This window comes from Anabrus simplex, chromosome 1 (genome assembly GCF_040414725.1).
Source record: "Anabrus simplex isolate iqAnaSimp1 chromosome 1, ASM4041472v1, whole genome shotgun sequence".
Taxonomy (NCBI): Eukaryota; Metazoa; Arthropoda; class Insecta; order Orthoptera; family Tettigoniidae; genus Anabrus; species Anabrus simplex.
Genome location: NC_090265.1, coordinates 323,919,506 through 323,944,541, shown reverse-complemented (window position 1 = coordinate 323,944,541; position 25,036 = coordinate 323,919,506). Strand labels below are relative to the sequence as shown.

The 25,036-nt window shown below is 37.9% G+C and overlaps 1 protein-coding gene across 1 annotated transcript in view; it reads left to right on the top strand.

The window, feature by feature from the left end:
- LOC136856754 (putative fatty acyl-CoA reductase CG8306) overlaps nucleotides 1-25,036 on the top strand; it is a 168,817-nt gene that overhangs the window by 109,314 nt on the left and 34,467 nt on the right. Inside the window, exons 5-6 of the mRNA XM_067134845.2 lie at nucleotides 5,524-5,633; nucleotides 13,345-13,537. Coding sequence (XP_066990946.2) covers nucleotides 5,524-5,633; nucleotides 13,345-13,537 — 303 coding nt within the window. The remainder of the gene's footprint in view (nucleotides 1-5,523; nucleotides 5,634-13,344; nucleotides 13,538-25,036) is intronic.

Sequence of the window (25,036 nt, the reverse complement as noted above, 5' to 3'; positions counted from 1 at the left end):
TTAATAAGCGTGTTATGGTATGCTGCAGTTCGTAGTCAGAATTAGTCCATTCTGACGTCATCATGCTGTCTTTGGTAAAAATCTATCCATATATTCGCTTTTCTATTTTGCAGTTCTTGATGTAAAGCTTGGTATTGTGTTGTAGAAGATAGTTCTTATGTATAGAACAGTTGTCTTGTGAGCTCATAGGTTAGTCTTGAAGGAGCATTTTTTGCCAGGCAGAGAACTTTAAGATACTTGGCCTTCACTCTTTCTAGTGTATCTAGGTTATCCTTCGATAGGTATTCCCAGATAATGTCTAAGGAGTATATCATGATGGGGTTTGTTTGTAGGTAGACATTTTTTTATCTCGGCAGCATGTCAGTTATTTGGAAGCTAGGAAAGGTTAGAGAATCAAAGAGTACTAACAGGGAATAGTATTCTTCTGTGATCAGGGGAAGTGTATACTCTCTGGCTTGACAGGTAGTAATCAAACATGGCTTTTGCAATGACATTACTAAGGATGAAAATCACATATATCAGAACATTAATGAAAATGTCAGTCGCTGAGCAACCTACTAAGTACAGAATGTATTAAGGGTTAGGGTAAGCCTTCGCCTGCAATTATTGGAATGATCATTTTATTATTTGATTTTATGATTACTCAAATTTGGCTGATGTCTCGTGCTTCACTGGGAGGTAATTCTGGACAGAATAAAACAAACATGAAGCAAATTGGTCCAGTAGAACGGACAGACGGATTTGCCAAAGATGTTTTTAGTAAACTCTTTTAATACAGTATATAGATTAACAATGAAGATATTCAGATACCTTTGGGAGAACATCAGCAAACGCCTGGATTGAAAAGGTCAAGAAATATTTGGTACAAAATAATGGAAGTGCCCGTGTGGGGATTTACCGGTTACCCCCATCGGGTGCGTCCCATTGGAATTGGGGAAGCTCGCTGGCTCTGCCGCCAGCAGAGTCAGAGGGTAGTATGGAAATAAAATACCACCGTGAAAAAAAAGAGTCCCTTGCTAGGGTTATGGCGAAGACTGGTAAATGACCAGAAGCCAGAAAACATCTTGAGGCAACCTCTAGGGCTAACAACCCTAGTTGTTTTTTTTTTTTTGCTAGGGGCTTTACGTCACACCGACACAGGTCTTATGGCGACGATGGGATAGGAAAGGCGTAGGAGTTGGAAGGAAGCGGCTGTGGCATTAATTAAGGTACAGCCCCAGCATTTGCCTGGTGTGAAAATGGGAAACCACGGAAAACCATCTTCAGGGCTGCCGATAGCGGGATTCGAACCTACTATCTCCCGGATGCAAGCTCACAGCCGCGCACCTGTACGCGCACGGCCAACTCGCCCGGTAACCCTAGTTGTAAAAGGATGGGTACCCGTCCAAAGCCAAGTCAAGTCAAAAAACATGATGGCACAACATTTCAAGAAACATACCCCAGGGGGTAAATCTTCGAATAAATCCCTCGTCGTGAACACCACGGCGCACGAGTCTTGTTCAGATTCTGGGGGAGACTCGACATCATGCAAGAGACGAGTCGGAGCGTATCGGTGTACCCCGAAGAGTCAAAAACTCGGGCCAAAATGTAAAACCTTTCTAGCAACTTTCAACATAAATTCACTTACACAAACTGGCAAGCTGTAAACCCTCACCAAAGCTCTTCACAAAAATCAGATATCCATAATGGCCCTACAGGAAACAAGGTACCCAGACCAAGAGATTTTTGAATCCGAAGGCTACCGATTTTTCAAGAGCAAAGAGGAATCCTCAATGGAGCTGTGATGCTTGGAACCGCGTTTGCTGTTAGAACCAAGATCCTTAAATCGGTTGCAAATTTCGAACCTGTGAATGACAGATTGTCTATACTCAATTAAATGCGTGAACAAAACCTACGCCCTAGTTAACGCACATGCTCCTACAAACGATAAGAACAAGTGTGATCCAGACGAAGTTGATAATTTCTGGGACCTACTGGATGAAAAATTAAACAAAATCCCCAAACACCATGTCTAGCTTCTTTTGGGTGACTTCAATGCCCAACTAGGTCGTGAACAGAAGTACAAGAAAGTTATAGGAAATTACCCTGCTCACAAAAGAACCAATCCCAACGGCAAAAGACTGGTGTCCATTTGCGAAAATCACAACCTGCAGGTCATGTCGACCCACTTTCGCCATCTACCCAGAAAGCAAATGACTTGGCGTTCTCCCGTCCAAGCTCTCGGAGAGTTCCAAATGGATCATGTTGCAATCTCCCGGAGAAACAGCCCTGAGATTATGAATGTCAAGGTAAAGAAAGGCATCAATGTGGCCTCAGATCATTATGTCTCTTAATCAAATTCAGACCAATTCCTTCAAACACAAGGAAGACAACCAAACAGATCACACGCTTCGACAATGATAAACTTCGGCAAAGGGTCGAGGAGTTCCAGGAGAAGGCTAGACCAAATGACTGTGACTTTAACAACCCCAAAAGTCTCCTTGTTTAGGCCGCCAAAGACGTTGCAGAAATCAAGAGAAGTAAAAGGCATGCCTGGTGGAATAGTACCTGCGAATCAGTCCTCCAAGAAAGACTCAATGCGTGGAAACAGTACTACTCTACGAAATCAGAAAATGATTGGGGAAACGTACAAAACCCAACGTGCCCAAGCAGCTAGGGTGTTCAGAACTGAGAAACGTAAATACGAAAAATCTCTCATTGAAAAGATGGAACAAAACTTTAGGAAGAATGAAAGCAGAGAGTACTACAGAGCCTTCAAACGCAAACTCACTGGCTATAAACCACCATCTCTATGCTTTGAGCGAACGGATGGCACACTGGCGACGTCAAATGAAGAAAATTGCAGCATTCTGGCAGATTACTTCAAGAATTTACTTAATTGCTCTAAACCGCAAAGCGCCATTGAGACCAAGGAACCCTTACTCAGGTACCCAGATTCCAGACCACCTGACAGAGATGAAATCAAGCGCCACATTGCCCGTCTCAAAAATAACAAAGCGCCGGGGGAAGACTCAGTAGTAGCAGAACTATAGAAATATGCCCCAGAGGAATCACTTGATATCTTGCAAAAGCAAATAGGAGAAATTTGGAACAAGGAGACCCTACCCGAAGATTGGAAAATAGCTTTGATCCATCAATTACACAAAAAAGGCAGCATGAAGAACATCAACAACTACAGAGGAATATCTTTGCTTCCCGTGACTTACAAAATTCTACCATTTGCCATCCTGGAGCGTTTGGAAGCACAAGTCGAACATCAAATAGGTGAATACCAAGGAGGGTTCAGGAAAGGTCGCTTAACAGCTGAACAGATCCAAAATCTCAAAACGATCATCAGATATTGTACACTAAGGTCCAAGCAGTATGTGTCTGTCTTTGTGGACTTTAAGAAAGCGTAAGACTCCATTGACCGGGAAGTCCTGCTAAACATCTTAAATGAATTTGGAGTTGATTTGAAACTGCTGGCATTAATTAGAGCCACCCTGACAGATACAAAATCCAAGGTGAAGTTCCACGGATGTCTCTCGCATTCCTTTGACATCAAAACAGGATTCCGACAAGGTGATGGGCTATCCCGATACTCTTCAACTGTGTTCTCGAAAACATCATCAGAACCTGGCGGGTGAGATTACAGGAAACCAACTACAGTCCATTGAGAATAGGAACCAAATCCAAGGGGATCGCAACAGACTGCTTAGCATTTGCAGATGATATTGCTGTTCTCTCAAACGACGTAGAAACCGCTACAGCTCAAGTTGAAATTTTAAAGGAAATTGCCAAACAAACTGGTTTTGCAGATATCGTTTGAGAAAACAGAAGTAATGGTTAACATCAAAGAGGCTCCACCAAAATTCCATACAAAATACGGGACATCACTCGAGTAGACAAATTCAAATACCTGGGTGAGATCATCATGAAAAATGGACTGAACAAAGAAACACTTCAGGAGCGAGTACGCAAACTGGAAAATGGCCTACCAAACATCCCGCACAATCTACAACAAAAAATGCCTTTCCCAAAACAGCAAGATACGTCACTATGAAACAGTTCTGAAGCCAGTAGTTCTATATGCAGCCGAAACCCTGTCTGTAAAAGCCAACAAAGGACTCCTTGAAGAACTGGAGAAAAGAGAACGCAAAATTGTGAGAGGAATCTTGGGATCAAAGTACAGAAATAGAATCCATCAAGAGATCCAACAAGGAGGTCGACAGCAAAATAGAGAAAATTACCGACACAATCAGAAAAAGGCGGGCACGATTTTACGGTCATCTGAAAAGAATGGACGGAAGAAAGTTAACTAAAGAAATATTTCACTTTTTTGATTCAAACCCCAAAACCACAATTCCCTGATTTAGAAATACCAAAGAAGACCTGCAAATGCTACATATCTCAGCTGAAGACGCCCTTAACAGAGATCTCTTCCGCAAGAAAATATTGACAAACGAGCTAAACCGAGATGAGCAACCGAAGAGAAGACACGGTGCCCCTTGGACAGAGGAGCGAAGCAGGCCCACTCGCAAAGAATGAGGGAAATTTGGGCTCTAAAGAAGGCCAAGTTCAGTGTCAAATGCAACAAGACTTAACGTGGTCTTTGATGGCCCCAACGAATTATATATAATGGAAGTGAAGGAGAAACACATGGGAAGGGATATTGGTAGAAATAATATGCTAAAAACTGAAGGATATAAAGGGGAAAAAAATTTAAAAAAATAAAACTGGTGCAAAGTGATCTGAGGAGAGAAGGAAGAAACAGAAAAATGATGGAATATTGGAAAGATAGAAGAGTAAAGGTCAAAGGCTGAAGAATTGAAATTAAGTGTTCCCTACCAGGCCCTAATGGGAATAAAAATAGTCTGTTGCAGCTCTGGTAATGCTCCACTGGCCTTGCAAAGACGGAAATGTTCACGTTTTCACTCCAGTTAAAACGAGTAGCAATCGATCAGTCCATCAATACTGATCTGCATTTAGGGCAGTCGCCCAGGTGGCAGATTCCCTATCTGTTGTTTTCCTAGCCTTTTCCTAAATGATTTCGAAGAAATTGGAAATTTATTGAACGTCTCCCTTGGTAAGTTATTCCAATCCCTAACTCCCCTTCCTATAAATGAATATTTTCCCCAATTTGTCCTCTTGAATTCCAACTTTATCTTCATATTGTGATCTTTCCTACTTTTATAAATGCCACTCAAACTGATTTACTTTTCAGACAAATCCTTTTAACAGGTTAAAAGGTCAGGTAGGGAGAGAGACAAAGTTTTGACTTTCAGGATTTTTGTGAAAATGCAATTTCAAATTCTCTTTCAGCAAAATACTCATATAGTGACAAATGACAGGCTAACAGCATCACTAGGTCATATATCATTTGCGTATGATAAATTCTGCTTTACTCAATCCCAATTTGTGTGATAGTCTTAGAAATGTGTGGGATCTTTTTACTTCACCTTTGGTTCCAATCTTTCTACTATTTTCACATTTTTTTAAAACTCTTCTTTAGTTGCTTATTTTTCTACCATCTTTTCTTTAAAGGTTACTGGGAGATCTGCCCAATGCATATGTTTTGACTAAGGCACTAGCTGAACATGAAGTTTCCAAGGTTGCAGATCGAATTCCTGCAGCTATTGTACGTCCCAGCATGAGTAAGTAAATATTAATAATAATAAACATTATTCTTTCACTTAAAAATCTCATTTGATCAATACTTCTTCCAAAAATCAGATTGTCATAGTATTGTTCTTGATTTAGGACTTGCTTTCACATCCTGTGCGAGTCTAATTGCAGTATTTAGCATTAAAATTAAGCGATCATTTACTTCAGGATTTATTTTTAACGAGTTAACAACTGCTATCTTGGACACGTTATTTAAGCATTTATTACAAAATCATGTTCACTTTCATTTCCATTTTTCTTTACAAACAACAGTCGACGGGTATTAACTAATCAATTCCAGCATCGTCATTGAATGTTGACGAGAGAGCTCGCTAGTGGACATAGCGAGGAAACTATACAGAGGATGATCGATCGCATGCAATATACTCGCTGGGTGTATAATATCGATAACGGCAAAAATCGTGCACGCTTAATAGCTCCTAATAACTGAGTCAGTGATAGGGCTCTCTCTGTAAGTGAAGGATAATACTCAGTTTATTATAAGAATTTTGAAGGGACAGATAAAATCTGTCGCTATGACAGGGCTCTCGTTATATACCATACTCGTTATAGTGGATTTCTACTGTAAATATGTTCATAACAAGACTTTTATTTCTCATTTAACTGTCAGTATTTGTTGATGTTATCGTAAATTTTGATTTTGCCAAAGACCTTTTAAAAATAGATATTTTGTATATAATATTTTTCGCCAAAGTTTTTTGAAAGAAATTTTTTCATCAGTGTATAGGAAGATCTCTTGAACTTTCAGTCAATCATCGGGTAAGCTTGTTCATCGTAAGTGTGTGAACACCAGGCTGTATCTTGTAATGTGTACTTCTGTAGGACAAGATCTTGTTCATTTTCCTGAAGATATTCTTACATGGTTAGAAAGAAAAAGGTAAACATAACATTGATATAGCTTACAAAATTCTTCAGTTACATGACCAATAATACCATATGATGAGTTAAGTCTTTCTGCAGGTAACATTTTCTGTTATTGTGGAAATGCTGGAATCCAGCAATATTTCAGTTGCTGAGTTAAGGCTGGTAGCTCATAGGATGATATGGTACATAGCTTATCCTCAAATCATTTACTGTATCATAGTTGGGGTAAAAATAAACACACATACCGAGCTCGATAGCTGCAGTCGCTCAAGTGCAGCCAGTATCCAGTATTCAGGAGATAGTAGGTTCGAACCCCACTGTCGGCAGCCCTGAAAATGGTTTTCCGTGGTTTCCCATTTTCACACCAGGCAAATGCTGGGGCTGTACCTTAATTAAGGCCACGGCCTCTTCCTTCCCACTCCTAGCCCTTCCTTGTCCCATCGTCGCCATAAGACCTGTCTGTGTCGGTGTGACGTAAAGCAAAAAAAAATATATAAACACCTATGCAATTTTTTCCTGTGGATTGAATAGTAGTAATAATAATAATAATAATAATAATAATAATAATAATAATAATAATAATAATAAAAATTAATTAATGTTGTCCCGCAGGGGCAGGGTCCACTTTAAGAATCTTTGATCACTGCAGTATGTACTTTGCTTGGTCTTGGACATGACCTGTTGTAGGTCCCCCTGTTGGTGGGGGGCAGTAGAATAACACCCACGGTATCCCCTGCCTGTCGTAAGAGGCAATTAAAAGGGATCCCGGGGTCTCAAGTTGGGAGTGTGGGTTGGCAACTATGGGGGCCCTTAGCTGAGACCTGCCGTTGCTTCGTTGCTTGTGCCTGGCTCCTCACTTTCATCTATCCTATCCAACCTTCCTTGGTCAACTCTTGTTCTTTTCGATGCAGATGGTATTAGGTTTGCGAATCCTAGGGAGTCTTTCATTTTCACGCCCTTTGTGACCCTTGTGTTCCTTTGGCCGATATCTTAATTTTTCGAAGAATCTGATTCCTTTCATTTTTCTCTCTCTGATTAGTGTTAATAGATAATAATAATAATCGTATGGCCTCAGCTACCGTGTGCAGACATTTCAATTTGACGCCATCTGGCTGTCTGCTTGTCAATTTCGACGTTCCGTTTTACTCTAGGCCCCCACTAGATGGCAGACCGAGTAAACCAAAACTCTCTTGGGCGTCTATGGCTGAGATTTAATGAATTTTGTCGGGTAAACACCAAATGTGTCACCAGAGATCTTTTACATGCCGACATCGTACGACATGGAGTGTCGAATGGACTTTTTTTCCGCCCCTTCAAAAATCCGACTACCTCTGCCGAGTTTGAACCCGCTATCTCCACCAACTGTTCTAGTTGCTGCCTGTAAGACATGGTCAAACCATCCTAGCTGCTCTTCTCGCATTTTATCTTGAATCGAGGCAATACCAAATTGCTACACGAGTTGTCGTTTTGGATGTGTTTCTGGAGGCACACTGTCATTATCCAGAACCATGTGGATTTTCATTGCACAAAGTAGAATTTAGTTTTGGTCGCAGGCCAGTATTCCTTGCCATATAACATCGCTGGTCGTACAACAGTTCGGTAGATCTTAGACTTCAGGTGGATCGGCTTTCTGCGATCACACAAAAGTACCTGTGACTTCCCTCTACATTGACCATGTTACTCTGACTCTGTATCACCATCAATTCTACCCTCACCCTGCAAGTACAATCCTAGGTATTAGAACAGGTTAGCTTTGTGAAGATCTATCCCATTAACTTGGATGAAACCATCAGCCGGACTGGTTTCCAAATACACTGTTTTCACAGTGTTAAGCTGAAACAGACTGCGAATAGCAATATCTCCATGTCTGTACTTGTCACTGGAGCTTTTCCCTAGTTTATAGCTGCAAGCATGACGTCAGCATATAGCAATGCCCACGTGTTATGGTGTCCATGAAGAGGATGAAAAGGAGCAGTGACAGTGTAGATCTCTGGACGCCAACTTTCTTACAGAAGTCATCAGAGTTGCCGAACAAGCATCTAACACTGCTGGCGGCAGTGGCATATCTCGATCCATTTGGTTGCGACAGGGTTTACCGACCAGCCTGTCACCACAGCCAGGCTTTGGGCAGTTTAGAGCTACTTCTCATAATGTGGAGAACAGACGCTTCTGATAGCCACTCCACTGGCGCACAGATGCTACCTCTAATGTGATTTCAGTAGATTTCCTCTACTGAGAGGCCATAACCCACCTGTAAGGTTTCATCTGCCCTAAGCCGTTGGCCCTTGAAAGAAGTAGGGTTAGTTTCTGCCACACACAACTCGACGATGAGTCTCTGGGTGTACAGTCTACTCCATTACCAACCATAGTACGATGGCCCTGGCTAGACTATAGACTATAGATAGAAATGACCTGAACTGCATATTGTTCATTCTAGATGATAGTGGAGATTGTTCTGTTAGCAGGAAAACTAAGTGTTCCCATTGCGAATAAACCTGCAGAAACGTTGCTATGTACTAGGGTCTTAGTTGTATCATTACTGAGGTGCCTAAGTAACCTCCACGTGTTGTAACTGTTTCTTCCCATATCCAGCCCTTCCATTAATTTAATCCATTGGTTACGTTTGGATTCTGAAATGGAGGAAATATCACGCTGTCCGCTGTGGATAGTTTCATCACTGAAAGGATCTTTTTTGAAAAAGGTCTTGGTATTCTTTCAGTACACTGGATGTTTCAGAGGTGTAAGACCTTGAATGTAACTGGTCCTACATCCTCTAGAAATAGCTTTTCTTGAGCAATACTGGACAACTTCAAAGAACTCTTCATATGCCTCTGGAACGGGATCAATTGTTGCAATCTTCTCATCAAGCATTGTGGTAAATTTTTGCCAGTCTGCCTTCTTGAAATTGTACCTTCACCTGAAGTGCACGGTGTGTGGCCGGATTGCTGGTACCAACTGACACATAATTGGGTGGTGTTGTGTTAGAAATCGGTGTACAAATTGACTTTATGCTTTGTAGAAAGATAAATTTCCATAAATAATTGAGTCAAGAAAAGGCTCAGCACTTGCATTTTATATTATTTGTAATTGTGATTTCAGTGTCTCGTATGGGGGAGGGAAAGGGTGACATTTTAAAACAAGTGCTCACAAAGAAACATAAAGGCAATGCCCAGTGTGTTGAAAAAACAAACAAGAAACTTGATTTCAAGTGTAGGGCAGAAAAGATTTTGACAGTATAAAACATACGTCGGCCTCATGTCGGTACATTTACTGGCACGTAAAATAACTCCTGCTGGACTAAATTCCGGCACCTCAGCGTCTCCAGAAGCCGTACAAGTAGTTAGTGGGACGTAAAGCCAATATTATTATTATTATTATTATTATTATTATTATTATTATTATTGAACATAACCTTCCTGTTAATAGTACCGATCATGCCGGTCCTTTATTTAGTAAGATGTTCTTAGACATGTGCAATGAAGAAAAATGTGAAAATTATTGCTTGCCTAAAAATGGTGTACTTTAACCCTTTCCGGCCCTTAGCGCCCGACTGTTCATTTAGCCTTCCGGTCCTTAGCGCCCGAAAGCGCCCGGCTGCATTATCTGCATTCGTCTGCGATCTGTGCGACAGTTTTTTTTTTCTCATCGGAGAAGTGTTTATAAGGCATTTATGAACACGCAGTGCAATCTACAAGTCTTAGGGAATAAAGGAAGAGCAATAATCTGTCTTGACGTTGCCTAGGCAACGGTCTTGAACTTCCGCGAGCGCGGGTCAGCTGTTTAGTCCGTAAACATGGTGGGATTGAATATCGCGTATATTGAAACTGAGCAGAATATGGGCGAAAAAAGTGACACAGAATCCTTGAGTAGGGGTGCAGGTGAATTTTTAATGAGTGAATAATGTATCAACGAAGATAATTTTAGTGATAACAGTGATATGAATGAAAACGAATATCGATAAATCGGACCTGATGGCGATGCCACGGCAATTCAGGTAACACAAATATTACGTTTCGTTACTCCGAATGATTAAATGGATGATGTTGAACCTGCGCATAATTCGGAAAGAGTATTAGGGGAAAGAGATTGTTTTTACGTATGTTAGGAGGAGAAAAACTATTCAGTGACATAGCCTACTCCGCATATAAGAATGCAGCCTTCAAACAGTCGCATTCCGGTAAGATAAAAACAGAATGGGAAGACCCTTGCCCAGATGAAATAAAATCTTATATACATGGGCATCATTCCACTTCCAAAATCACGTGATTATTGGTTTAGAGGGATTCAGGACATGGGAATGTGACAAATGCAGACTGTCTCAGTGTCGAGTATCACGAGGAGCAGGGGGGGGGCACATTATGACTCAATAAACAGAGAAATGGATGTGATGGTATATTTTCTAATGTTATTGAAAATTTGAATTCATTGTGACCAATAGTTTTTACTGTATTTAACTTTTTCTGAAACAATACGGTCTGTTTCAGTTTTTTCTAAATAATAGGTTGAAATCTGGGGATAAGCGGAGTGAAAATGCGGGCGGGAAAGGGTTAAATTGCAACAGACTGTCATAACCAAAGTCATTCAAAGTTATTTTTTGCAACCCACTTCAACAAATTCAGAAGTGTCTTTTAGGAGTTCTTGTTTTGGAAGGAAGTGTCAATCTTTTACTCACTAACTTGAAAGAATACAACATTCCCATAAAGAACTGCATTGCTCTTGGTACAGATAATGCCCTAGTGATGGCTAAAGATCTGTGTGGCAGAGCTTGTTGAGTAGGGAAATGGACATTTTAAAAATTGTAGGCTGCCCTTGTAATTTAACAAATTTAGCTCTTGAAAAGGGATCAGCAGATCTGCCTGTTACAGTAGATTAACATTTAGTACATGTTTTCTATTATTTGGAAAGAAGCTGAAAAGAAATCTAAAGTTCAAACAGTTTCAGAAATATTACAATACATAGATCAGAAAAATTCTCAAACATACCTCTACACATTCGCTATCAATGGGAAAATGTTTGTCAAGGCTTTTGTAGCAGAGTCCACCTCTCACTAGTTTCTTTAGGAGTGAAATCACATGGGAAGGAGCCCCAATTAGGAAACTTAGCAATTTAGAATCCACAAATTTTCTGGCAGCAGTGTTCTTTTATTGAATGCAAAAGTGGTGAACATCAACGATATTAGTGATACTTCATTTTCCGAAATTAAGTTTTTTGTAGGTAAATTTCCTAGCCTTGTTACCAACACACAAGACAATTTTAATGAGGAAACGGGTACTCTACATTCCCAATTCTGTAACTTCCAACTTGAGTATGCGACATCTATTCAGGTAGGAGAGAATTGATGGGCAGTGGGCACTGGTAAGCCACATTAAATCTAGTGGTGGGGTACTCAAATATGACATATTGTCTAAAGTGATGCTTTCCATTCTGACCACCCCGCATAGTAATGCAGAGTATTAGAGGATGTTCAGTCTAGTCAGAGAAACAACGCAGTTCAGGTCACCTCTCTTTGACAAGACCTTGGATAAACTTATAACTCTGAATTCAGTTCAGGAAAGGAAGAGTTTTGACCAAGAAAAACAGCAAGACTTTTTTGCAGAGGGCAAAATCAGCTACAGTCACCTGCAGTGACGACCAATAATATGATCTTCTGTACACAAATAGTTGTATGCTTGAATATGTGCAAAAGAAAGGTACGATAAGCTTGTATTGAAATGTAAATTTATTCGGTGTTACTTAATGCATTTTTAAACTTGTTTGTCATAACATGCTAATTCTGTACCTTTTCATTTTTTATGTATATACAGTGTTTGCAGTAACTTCTTAGCCTGTGTATGAATTATGTTGGTACGAAAAGTTCATATAGTTAAATGAACTTACCCCCCCAATAGTAAAATCCCTCAATTTTTTAAGTTTTTGATGTTCTAATGTATACTGAAGGGTGTAAATACCTGTCATCATAATGAATGTGTTATTTTAATGACATTTACCTATTGATGGAGATGTTAATTATTAGTTCGTATCAAATTCTGTGCTTAAAATATTGGGTGACCTGGTACATATGCTTCTGTTTAAATATTTTGAAAAAGAAAGATTTCATCCCTTACATAATTGTTTAAATTTTAATCCATTCTACTAGAGATCGGTGAACACTGTTGAAATCAGTGTGACAAATGTGGCATATAAAATATTATAATTAAACATTTATCGATATTTCGATTTTCATACAGGTCATTCCTTCTCCATATTTCATTAACCAAGATTTATTAAATTAAATTATTCTATTCTTGTTGAAAATGACTCTTCTCTTTAGTTGAGTACCGCAAAAAATATATCGGTCTTGCAGTCTTGCACGTACTTACTTTGACAAGTCGTTCTTTCTAAATTTTCCAATAATCAACTAGCTTTATTACCTGTGTTTTGTCTTTGTGTGATCATTAAATTATACTATTGGTTAGTGGGTCTCATTCTTACTGTTGTACAACTTTTAGTTCAGGTATAGTTGCTGCATGCATATTTGTGTACTGTTTAGTATTTGCTCTCATTGTTTTTTCTCTTCCTTGGGATCAACTTGTATAGCTTCTAATATATTTTACTAAATTCTAGTTTAAAAGTGAGCAAAGTAGTTATTGAGAACTGTTGACAAATTTATTCCGTCTTGTGGTTACCTCTGGAATCGTACCTGAAAAGGGTAGTCTGTTAAGAAACAAACTTGACTTAAAATTTTTTAGGAGGTTGAATCCCTATTGTAGACATATAGTCTTATGTTGGAAACTCTTCAAGAAAAAGTAACCTTGAAATCATACCATTCTAAAATAGTTACCTCAGCATGGAAAGAACCAATTCCTGGCTGGACGAACTCAAAGAATGGTCCCACTGGCTTCATGATGGGTGCCAGCAAAGGAGTAGTACGACGGCTTCCTGTGAAGAGTGATCTTATCTATGACTACATTCCTGTTGATATGGTGGTTAATGAAATCCTTGTGGCAGCTTGGCATGTTGCATCAAAGAGGTGAGTTTGGCTACTTTTGTAGAGCTTAATGTTGTTTATGAAAAAAAAAAAAAAAACCAAAGATAAGTTAATTTTGATTTAAAGTATATCAACCATGAATATCTTACTTATTTACACTGTTTATGTCCACATTGGAGCACCAAAATCAACCTTATACAATAAAATCTTCAAAAAATAAGTTAATTTTTTAAAACTTGATGATTTCTCTTTTCCCAAAACTTCATTCTAGACGATCTTGCAGCCTGTTTTTCTGCTGATATAACAAAGTGCTTACGTTTTGATGTTTTAGGTGATAGTTTTGTATATTTGTTGTTTAGAATCTTCTTTTCTTCTCTATTTTCAATTTGCTTTGTAGTAATTTTCAGTTCATCCAAATCCATTTGTATTTCTTTAAACCAAGTGTTTTTTGTTTACTATTCCAAAAGAAATCAAAAAGCTGTTTTAGGAGTCTTAAAGTTTGGCAAACTGTATGTGGTGTCCAAAAAATGCAATCCTCTGTTTTATCATGTCATTTGATTCACTTTCCTTGTAAATTACTAAATTGGGTAAATCTCTACTGACCATCAACCTGGTGTTTTTTATTAATAATTGTCTGGAGAATTCTTCTATCCACTTTCTGCAGTTTGTCTGACGTTGCTTGGGTGAAATGAAATGGCGTATGGCTTTTAGTGCCAGGAGTGTCCAAGGACAAGTTCCAAGTTCGGCTCGCCAGATGCAGGTCTTTTGATTTGACGCCTGTAGACGACCTGCGTACTGTGATGAGGATGAAGTGATGATGATGAGATGACACATACACCCACCCCCTGTGCCAGTGAAATTAACCAATTATGGTTAAAATTCCAGACTCTGCCGGGAATTGAATCCGGGACCCCTGTGACCAAAGGCCAGCACGCTAACCATTTTGCCATGGAGCCAGACATTGCTTGGATATTAAGTTTGAATAATGTTTCACTTGCATACGTTGCTTCTGGTTTGATGACTGATGGTGAAATTTAGCTTTAATTGAAAGAGACTGTTTTTTGTAACTCGGCCATGTAATTTGTTGTACTAGTGTGTTTGAGTTCTATTATATATGGGTGCTTTTTCATTAGCATTCCAATTGACAACTTCACCAAGACAGTTAAATTTGTTAACAGCTTTTATTTTCTGAGTATTATTTAATATGTGGAGTGTCAAATTTAAAGGAACCCAATTGAATCAGGAAGATATCATCTCTATAAAGGACCTCCAGGTGAAAGTCATAAATGTTCCTCAATTTGGAGTTGTGTTTCTTGGTACACAATAGAATTCTGGATTCCATTATTGATTTTTCCTCAAATTCATCAAGAGTAGCATTATTAACGATTAAAGTGGAAAACAAGATCTATACATTGATAAATGTTCATGTTCCAACAAATGAAAAGAACAGAACTGTCAAGAGGGAACAGATCAATTTTGGGATGAAATTGACCTATTAGTAACAAATATACCTGATACTAACATTAAAATTCTTCTTCGATAATATCTTTTGTATAAATCTCTCTTTTTAAAGTCCGGCTCCATGGCTAAATGGTTAGCGTGCTGGCCTTTGGTCACAAGGGTCCCGGGTTCGATTCCTGGCAGGGTCGGGAATTTTAACCTTAATTGGTTAATTTTGCTGGCACAGGGGCTGGGTGTAAGTGTCATCTTCATCATCATTTCACCCTCATCACGATGTGCAGGTCGCCTACGAGCGTCAAATCAAATGACCTGCATTTGGCAAGCCGAACGTGTCCTCGGACACTCCCGGCACTAAAAGCCATACGCCTTTTCATTTTTCTCTTTTTAAAGGTCTGAATCAGTATTATATTTACAAATTGGTCAAAATGAAAGTACAGAATTACTTTTAAAATACTGTATACGAGTGTCAAAGCTCGTGTGAATTTTAATTTTCCATTCTTTAAACTGACTAAATTACCCAATGTAGTATACTTAGTGCATTACAATGTTTGGGTTGTCATTTAATTGGTTAATGTGGACAATTTGACTGATTTTGTTGTATTTAACTTCGACTGATGTTCTCTAAAAGGAACAAAACTTGCATTCACTACTCACACTGTTCAGTTTGTTTATTAGTTCTTTGTATTATAGTATATACAACATACTGCACAAGCTCTGTGGTACCTTCTGGGAAGCCTCTGCTAATTGTCTATGTTTAACTGGCATCAGCCTTGTCTACTCGGGTGCTGAGTACTGTGCTCCTGTCTGGTTGGAAAGTGTACATGTGAAGAAGGTAGACACAAAATTGAACGATGCAATGCGTTGCATTACTGGTACCATCAAATCAACTCCATGTCACTGGTTACCTCTGCTGAGTCACATCCCTCCACCTCACTTAAGGCAGAAGCAAACTCTACTAAGGGAAGCCAAGAAAATCTTTGCATCACCCTCTTTGCCACTGCACCAAAAATTCTGTCATCCGTCACTGCAGCAACTGCAATCAAGAAGACCAGCAAGTGTCACTGCAGGGCAACTCATTGGAGATGGATTTGACCTAAATGAAACCTGGAAGCATGAGTGGTCAACAAAAACATTGAGAACAAGTGTCCACCATCTTGATCCCACAAAGAACCCAAATGGTTTTGACCTACCGAGGAATCTCTGGTGCCATATCAACAGGTTAAGGACTGGACATGGTTGTTGCAATTACTTCAGGTACAAGTTGGGTTGGATCAGTTCACCAATGTGTGATTGTAACCTGGAAGAACAGACAATTGAGCACCTGGTCCAACGCTGTCCTCATCATTCGTACCCTGGCACTCCTGACAATTTGTTCGCTCTCACACCCAGTTTAACTGAACGGCTGAGAAGGATGGACTTTAAAGTTTGATTTTGCTTTGTATATATATTGTATAAAATCACCATACGATTAAATAAGTAAATTATATATTAACCAAGGAAATGGCTTCAACTTTCACAAAATGATTGACACAGGGGTAGGATTGCCAGATTTTAAAAATCTGAGGGAAATTTCTTCTGTTAATACACAAACTGCTTAATAATGTGCATAAATAATTTGAAAGATTAATTTTTCAGCATTTTTAATGAATACATATCCTTCTAATTTATCGTTTATAATACTGGTAATTTATTTTATTGTGAAAGTTTAATATTGAAAAACAGATAATAAAAAACCATAAGTAATATCAGGAAGTTCAAATATTACGTCAGCATTCTTTTAAATTTACCCTCCCTTCGAGTTTAATCATATTTGCTATTTGAATGAGCTTTTTGAGGTAATGATTTTCTGTATATTGTACCAGAAACGCCGCTACTTAAAAGAAGTATGAAGTATGTGTGTTGAACTTCGCGCGAGGTGGAAGATAGGCAGCCCGCCGAGCTCGCTGATGTACTCAGCCGTGACGTAGCCGCTTCGAGTGAGCTCTACACAGCCAAGCATTACCATATATGGTAATGTCCCGGCCCATGTGTAAAAGTCTATTTAGTGTTAAAATATTGTTGTTTTGACATCGCCAACGGGGAGGCCATCGAACCCGGGACCGCTGTGACCAAAGGCCAGCACGCTAACCATTTAGTCATGGAGCTGGACATATCATCAGTGAATCTGATGCATTCTCCATTGTGGACTCCTCTTTCCATCCAAACTTTTGCAAGTGATTTCCTTCAAGTAAAGATTAAGCGGAGTTGGTGATAAGTATCAGCCCTGTCAAACTCCTCTCCCTACTCAGATTTATGTTGATTCTCCTATTCTCCCTCTTACTGTTCAGTTGTAATACAATTCTTTGGTCATTCTTTTCTCTCTCTCTCTCTCTCTCTCTCTCTCTCTCTCTCTCTCTCTCTTTCTCTCCATTCAAGTTAGCACTTTTTAAGTATTTACATGTGCTTATCCCACACACTGAAAGTATGATGTGAGGTATGAATACTAAGTTACACTTCTGCTATAACATTTTTATTTTTTAGAAAGTGGGAACTATCAAAAAAGATTGCAAATTGTCTTAGGAATTTGTGAATCTTCATGAACTGTGTGAGGAATTCTGTTCTAGTAGCATTGTTTTAGTAGATCGCATTGCATATAAAGATAGTGAAACTGATAAGAGGCTTCATTGTTTTCTAAAGCATCAGTGTAAAATGTCCTAAATGTAGAATAAGTATTTTAATAAGTATTCTAGATTCTAATGCATTTGTGGAAAGAGTTTTTCATTTATGTAAAAATTAAATGTACCCAGAGCCATCCAGAACTGACAAAGGCAGAATTACAAGTTTCTCAACATTTTCATTATCTTGTATGGAATGTTATCAATTTACTAAGGCCGATGATTGCATCTTGCCAAAGTCTTCATGATTAGGCCCGTTTGTGGAAAAAGTCCACTTTCAGAATGCTGGCCGGCAGGGTAGGAGGGGCATAATATAAAATTTTCAATCACTAGATTGCATGCCAAAAGCCTGGATTTAATTCCAGACCCCTCCACAGTGTTCACAAGAAGTAAAATGAAATGGCGTATGTCAAGTGTCGGAGGACAAGTTCGACTCGCCAGATGCAGGTCTTTTGATTTGACTCCTGTAGGCGACCTGCGCGTCGTGATGAGGATGAAATGATGAAGACGACACACACACCCAGCCCCCGTGCCAACAAAATTAACCAATTAAAGTTAATTCCCGACTCTGCCAGGAATCAAACCCGGGGCCCCAGTGACCAAAGGCCAGCATGCTAACCATTTGTCCATGGAGCCGGACATTCACATGGAGTGAGGGCACATGACTCTGTCAATGATGATTCGTCCATCAGATGGGGATGTAAATTCAGGAGTAGACTGTGCTAGCAACAGGTTCACCTTCTCCTTACCTCATTAAAATCATCTCGCACCCAGACCCACAGATTGCCCACGAGTGTCAAATAGGACTTGCACTAGGCTAGTAGAACATGTTCTCAAACACTCCGGCACTATAAAAGCCACAAGTTGTATAATGTAAATAAATTTGCTAAGGAGGATGTTGAATTGTTTAGAATAGCCAAGTCATAAGAGAAATATCTGATAATGTAGCTGAGTATCATGCAAAGTTAAGTAGAAAAAACTGTTGTATTTGTTCATTTTTAAATAATAGATTATATGCAGTTTATTTAATATTGTCACAATTTTATTTTTTACCAGTCAAGTGTATTTCTGCTGGTACCAGTGTCTTTCAGTAGTATTAAGTAACCTTGGTTATTGTAGTAATACAGTAGTAATATGTATTATTATTATTATTATTATTATTATTATTATTATTATTAAGAGGTTATGTAATGCACGTATGGCCAGTTTCTGGAATGACAGTTATCTGTAGATGCTTAGTTATCAGTGACTTATCATGGTGATCCGTTTAAAATGAGTTTCCAAAACAACAGTTATAGTCTTCTTCAGTTACCTGTGCAGTGACTGGTAACTGCAGCTAGTGAGAACTGATTCAAACAAATACCGATATGAGGTGCTACTCCATACAGTTTCATACAAGATCTTACATTATTTTCTAAACATTAGTGATAATGAACTGGTTATAATATATTTACAAACATTCACTGTAGTTTTAACGTGCTTAGGTGTGCTGGAGTCAACAATATTTCAGCCAGTACGTTTACTTCCACTGGCTTTAGTCACTGATTCCACTTGTATGGTGTCATCTGTCCCAGCTGTTTCAGTTATCTCCTTGGAGCATGATGCCTCTACTGTAGATATATCTTCCAATATGCAAAATGAATCGTGAATAAAATAATCTCAAATCAAACGGATTTTCATCAGGCTCAAATTGATCTTTCAGTGCAGCTATAATGTTAACATATCTTTCATCAGGCTTTGAATCATGAGTCCCACAAACAGTTAGTGAACACCCAATCTGAAATTATGGAGAATTTACCATTAATATTTACATTTGTACTAAATAATAAATATCTTAAATACAGGTATGCATTTAATATAAGCCTGCTGAATAATAAATACCGATTTTTCATTGCTCTTTTTAAATGTTGTTATATCCTTTAAGCAGTGACGTGAGGTCTCGTAGACTCCCAATAAACATAACATCTGGACTTCTTTAATTAAAAATCTTGCAGGGAGCTGTAGTTTGTTACCTTATCTGTGTCAACACACTTCACACCCTGAGTCAGGGTTAGCTCACTATGTTCAATTGAAATTTTGAAGTGGATTTCACGTCAGCAGTTACGAGAGTATTCTTATCAATACATGTTGCGCGGTCAGTGGAAGCAAAACATCTCAAATGACTAGTCCGTTGCAGTTATTAAGAACTACAAATCCTCAGTTCAAGGAGTACGTTACGGAACTACTAATGAAAAAATTAGTGATATGGCTGCTGTATTTTCTTTTGGCTATTGGAGATCAGTTTGTAATGCGTTTGTGTTGTTCAAGTTGTGCAATGGAATCCCGGTGGGGAAAAAAAAAAATGGAATTTTTGAAGGGTTTGGCATCTGGTCAGGTGAAAATACATGTCAAAGAAGAATGATAAATGGGAGAGTTCCCATGGAGATACGAGCAGGAATAAGCAGCATTCTGCAGTCTAGACTTGGTGCCAAGATATGTGTACCGACTTACTCTTGACTGGGGTGTCAATCTCCTTTTCAAGCCCTACTGTTGATGACAATTTTTGTTGAACCCCAAAACTTATTTTTGGAACCACGGTGGACGACAAATTTTTCTTGCGCCGCGTCGAAGGAAAATTTACCTTGCGCCATGTTTTGAGTCCCGCGGCGTCTTTCTTCCTTTCCCCCCCCCATGTATGGGAGTCATTCTTTCTTCCAATCAACTACACGCCAGCGTTCAAGAAAATCTCCAGCTAGCTATGCCATACAACTCAGGGATTATCCTATTTCAAACTAAAATGTTGTAATTTTTTTTTTTTTACCGTGAATCCGACTGAGATACGCACCTCAAATATATCCATCATGTTTGCCTGACTAACAGGTCAATAATTCAAAATACGACCAATCTTAAATTCCATTATTTCCATATGAAATTACCTTAAATTATTCTTATAACCTATAAATAATATTAAGTTAAATTCTTAAATACTAATTTTATTCGAAATTATTTTTTTGTACGAAGGATAAGTTGTCATTTAAATGATTCTTATGTACATGTAGGTATCTCATCAAAAATTAAAATTTAAAAAAATATTGACTTGAAGGTATCACTCCAATTATTAGTTTACATTTCACATTATTAATATTTTTCTCAACATCCACAGTCTTATCTACTTCCATAAACAATTGCCTTCCTCAATTTCTCTGCGGAATTGTATTATTTCAGGAAGCTCTCCTGACCTGACGTGGATTACCTCCTACATCTCCTCAGTCTCATATATAAAAAAAATTAAAATGTTCAGTCCACTAAACTACCATAAAATAATTCTATGATTCCTTCTGGCTAATTCAAAATTAACAAACTGTTATATTAAGAATAAACTAACATGAAATTATCTGGGAATAGAACTCTCAAATTCTCCTTAAATATCAAATTCTAACTTGTTATTAAGTTTTATCAAGATCTTAAATGATTATGTAATATTATGTTCTACATATGTATGTAATTATTGAAAGGTTTGTTCGACCATGCATTTAAAGAATGCTTCTTTTTGGTGTCTCATCCTAACATTATTTCATGTTTGTAACTGTATCATTAATAACGTAGATGGAGTAAGCAATGTTTCACATGTGTAGCTTTCAATTGCTACCTAGGCTGATATACCAATGAACATAAAAAATATATATATATGTATATATGTTTGATCATACGTGGACATATTCAAAATATTCTCTAAGAAATATGTAATAATTCTTCAGTAAAATCTCAACAAGTTTATGTCTAGGTCAAATTAAGGTCGAAATGCTTTATAAATCCAATCACTGAGTGCTAATGGTCAAGGGCTACCGTAGATGAAACTTCCACACTCGCAAATAGCAATAACATAACAGTATGAAGACACTACCGTCAATGATTTACTGTTCCCACTTAAGTCATTTTAAATATTGAGTAACATGTAAAAATTTATTAGAAAATGCCGTCATTATGTTCTATTATAGGTTATCTAGGGTTATTTTTGAGGATTGTACATTATTACCAATCTGCAAGTTCACTAACCAAATGTCAATAACTCAATAAGACAAGCCATATTACATATCGCTATATGCGTCAAATATATCCTGATCCATAACTGCTTGAAATAAACGGACATCAATTCCTTATTCGTCGTCGTATTAATCATAATTCCACGCCTAATATCTCAATGCATATATTATTTATAACATTCACAAGTCTTACCTCAATATTCCCGACGTATATGAGCTCAACAATGATAAAGGTGTTTTAATTTATTCCACCTATTCAATACTTATATTATCACGTATAGTTGTTACATAATTAAATTCTTAGTTACATGGGACATGTTTCGCCCTCAATTAAGGGCATCTTCAGCCTAAATACAATAATCAAAAATACAACTAAATTAAAAGTGGACGTTAAATACAATCATCAAAAATACAACTAAAATAAAAAGTGGAAGTTAAAAGTTTAGTCTGTTCTTAAAATTCAGAACAATAAAATTGTGAAAAATGATAAAATAAAAAGATGCTAATGGAAAACTGTCTTATGATTAAACTATAATCTTGTCAGAGACTAAAACTTCTATTAAAATTCGAATTAAAACAGTTCATATAAAATATTGGAAAATCAAAGTGGTAGTAATAAAAAGCCAACGACATGAGGGCGTGTACACAAGCATAAACTTGATTGTCATGAATACAATCTTTTCAAGGCCGTTGATGAAATTCGTAGTAAGTAAGGCAGAAGCATCTATTGAAAAATTGTAAGAGGCCGTTAGCACCGGTAGGTAATAAAATGGCTGAATCCTTGCCAGAAAATGTCAACAGATGCAGAAAATAAGTTTTCTGTAAGAAAAGGAAAAGAAGAAATAAGAAATTGAACGTAAGGAGAGAATTCAGTCTTACATAATTTTGAAACAGATGAGGACTTACATGTAAGTGGAAGTTGTTATTTCTTAACTACTGTTGAGTTGGTTGCTGCCCGTCTGTTGGCTCTAAGTCTGGTGTTATAACTGTGCTGCAGAGGCGGTAGCGAACTCGGAGGGGAAGGAATAGGGGAGTGCGGAAGGGAGGAGAGGATGGGTGGAGTCAAATGTGACGAGGCTGACAAAGGGGCGGAGTCAACTGCATTGCTGGAAGTAGGCCTAATATCTGTAGGTATGGGAGGAGTATTAGGGTTTGAAGAATTAAATATATTAGGTATCCTAAATTTATTCGAACTAACTGACTTTAATAATTTTATGACAAGATACATGGAACATGTTAACGCGGAAAAACATAGGAAATACTCAGCGATGAGTTTGCATATGAGGGAGACTGGCCACAGATTTGAATCCATAGAGAAAGACTTAACGATAATTAGAAACATACAAAAAGGAAGAATGCTGAATGAATTAGAAAGTTTATACATCTATTTAGATCAGACGTACAATAAGCAAAAGAATCTCAATGAAACCACGGACAATAAAAGTATGTTACATGAATTAATGCCGAAATTATTAAAGTCAGTTAGTTCGAATAAATTTAGGATACCTAATATATTTAATTCTTCAAACCCTAATACTCCTCCCATACCTACAGATATTAGGCCTACTTCCAGCAATGCAGTTGACTCCGCCCCTTTGTCAGCCTCGTCACATTTGACTCCACCCATCCTCTCCTCCCTTCCGCACTCCCCTATTCCTTCCCCTCCGAGTTCGCTACCGCCTCTGCAGCACAGTTATAACACCAGACTTAGAGCCAACAGACGGGCAGCAACCAACTCAACAGTAGTTAAGAAATAACAACTTCCACTTACATGTAAGTCCTCATCTGTTTCAAAATTATGTAAGGCTGAATTCTCTCCTTACGTTCAATTTCTTATTTCTTCTTTTCCTTTTCTTACAGAAAAATTTTCTGCATCTGTTGACATTTTCTGGCAAGGATTCAGCCATTTTATTACCTACCGGTGCTAACGGCCTCTTACAATTTTTCAATAGATGCTTCTGCCTTACTTACTACGAATTTCATCAACGGCCTTGAAAAGATTGTATTCATGACAATCAAGTTTATGCTTGTGTACACGCCCTCATGTCGTTGGCTTTTTATTACTACCACTTTGATTTTCCAATATTTTATATGAACTGTTTTAATTCGAATTTTAATAGAAGTTTTAGTCTCTGACAAGATTATAGTTTAATCATAAGACAGTTTTCCATTAGCATCTTTTTATTTTATCATTTTTCACAATTTTATTGTTCTGAATTTTAAGAACAGACTAAACTTTTAACTTCCACTTTTTATTTTAGTTGTATTTTTGATGATTGTATTTAACGTCCACTTTTAATTTAGTTGTATTTTTGATTATTGTATTTAGGCTGAAGATGCCCTTAATTGAGGGCGAAACATGTCCCATGTAACTAAGAATTTAATTATGTAACAACTATACGTGATAATATAAGTATTGAATAGGTGGAATAAATTAAAACACCTTTATCATTGTTGAACTGTTAAATTTTCAATACGGACCTAAAATGAGGTTTATAACATGTAATGTGTATGAGCTCACCGCGAATATAAACATCATTAACTCTTTTCAAAGTACCGCTCAATTCACTATATTCAATATCTCATCAGAATTCATATTATATGGATCAACAACTATCATTTATATCAACGCATACTTCTCTTATCAAAGTACGAAGATATTAAGCCTGTATCTATTTACATTGGGTAAAAGTTGACGTCGTATCCGCACGTTAACCTACAATTCAATATACTACATATTCTCGTTTGAAATATCTCATTTCACATTATGTACGGCAATATTCTTTGAAAGAAAGCTAAACATTGCAAGCAAAGCACATCATTTGCGAGTGTTATCTTTCCTACACATGGGAGTGTTTATTAGTTTTGGAAGATTACCTAAATCCATCAGTTAAACATAAACATTGGTACATTCGCGCTGAAACTCGATATTGAGATCACCTCTCGAAGATATATCGACCTAGCTCTTGTACAATCACCATCGACAACTTGATATCAAATGATATACATATAACTACAATTTAAGAAAAGAAATTTGTGAAACTTAACTTAATCCATCTGCGTTTCTGGACTGGGATGGCTGCTTCCTGGTTCTCCTAGGACGTTCATCTCCGGGTTATCGCTGCATCATGACCGGGCTGCGGCCACGATCCTCGGGTCCGTAGGAATGGTTGGCGGGTTACCGTCAGACTCTCGTCCCATCTTCAGTCTAGCCGGTCATCACGTAGCTCTCGAAGACATGCATAAAACACATATTTGAAGACATCATTAGCTTGACAACCATGCTACTCGTAGATCTTCCTTAAACTATACTTATGTTGAGCAGAGTAGGTTATGATGTGACAAACGTCAATATTTTAATTTGAATTATCTTAAGAGGTATCTTAAATGTTGCCGTGTCTTCA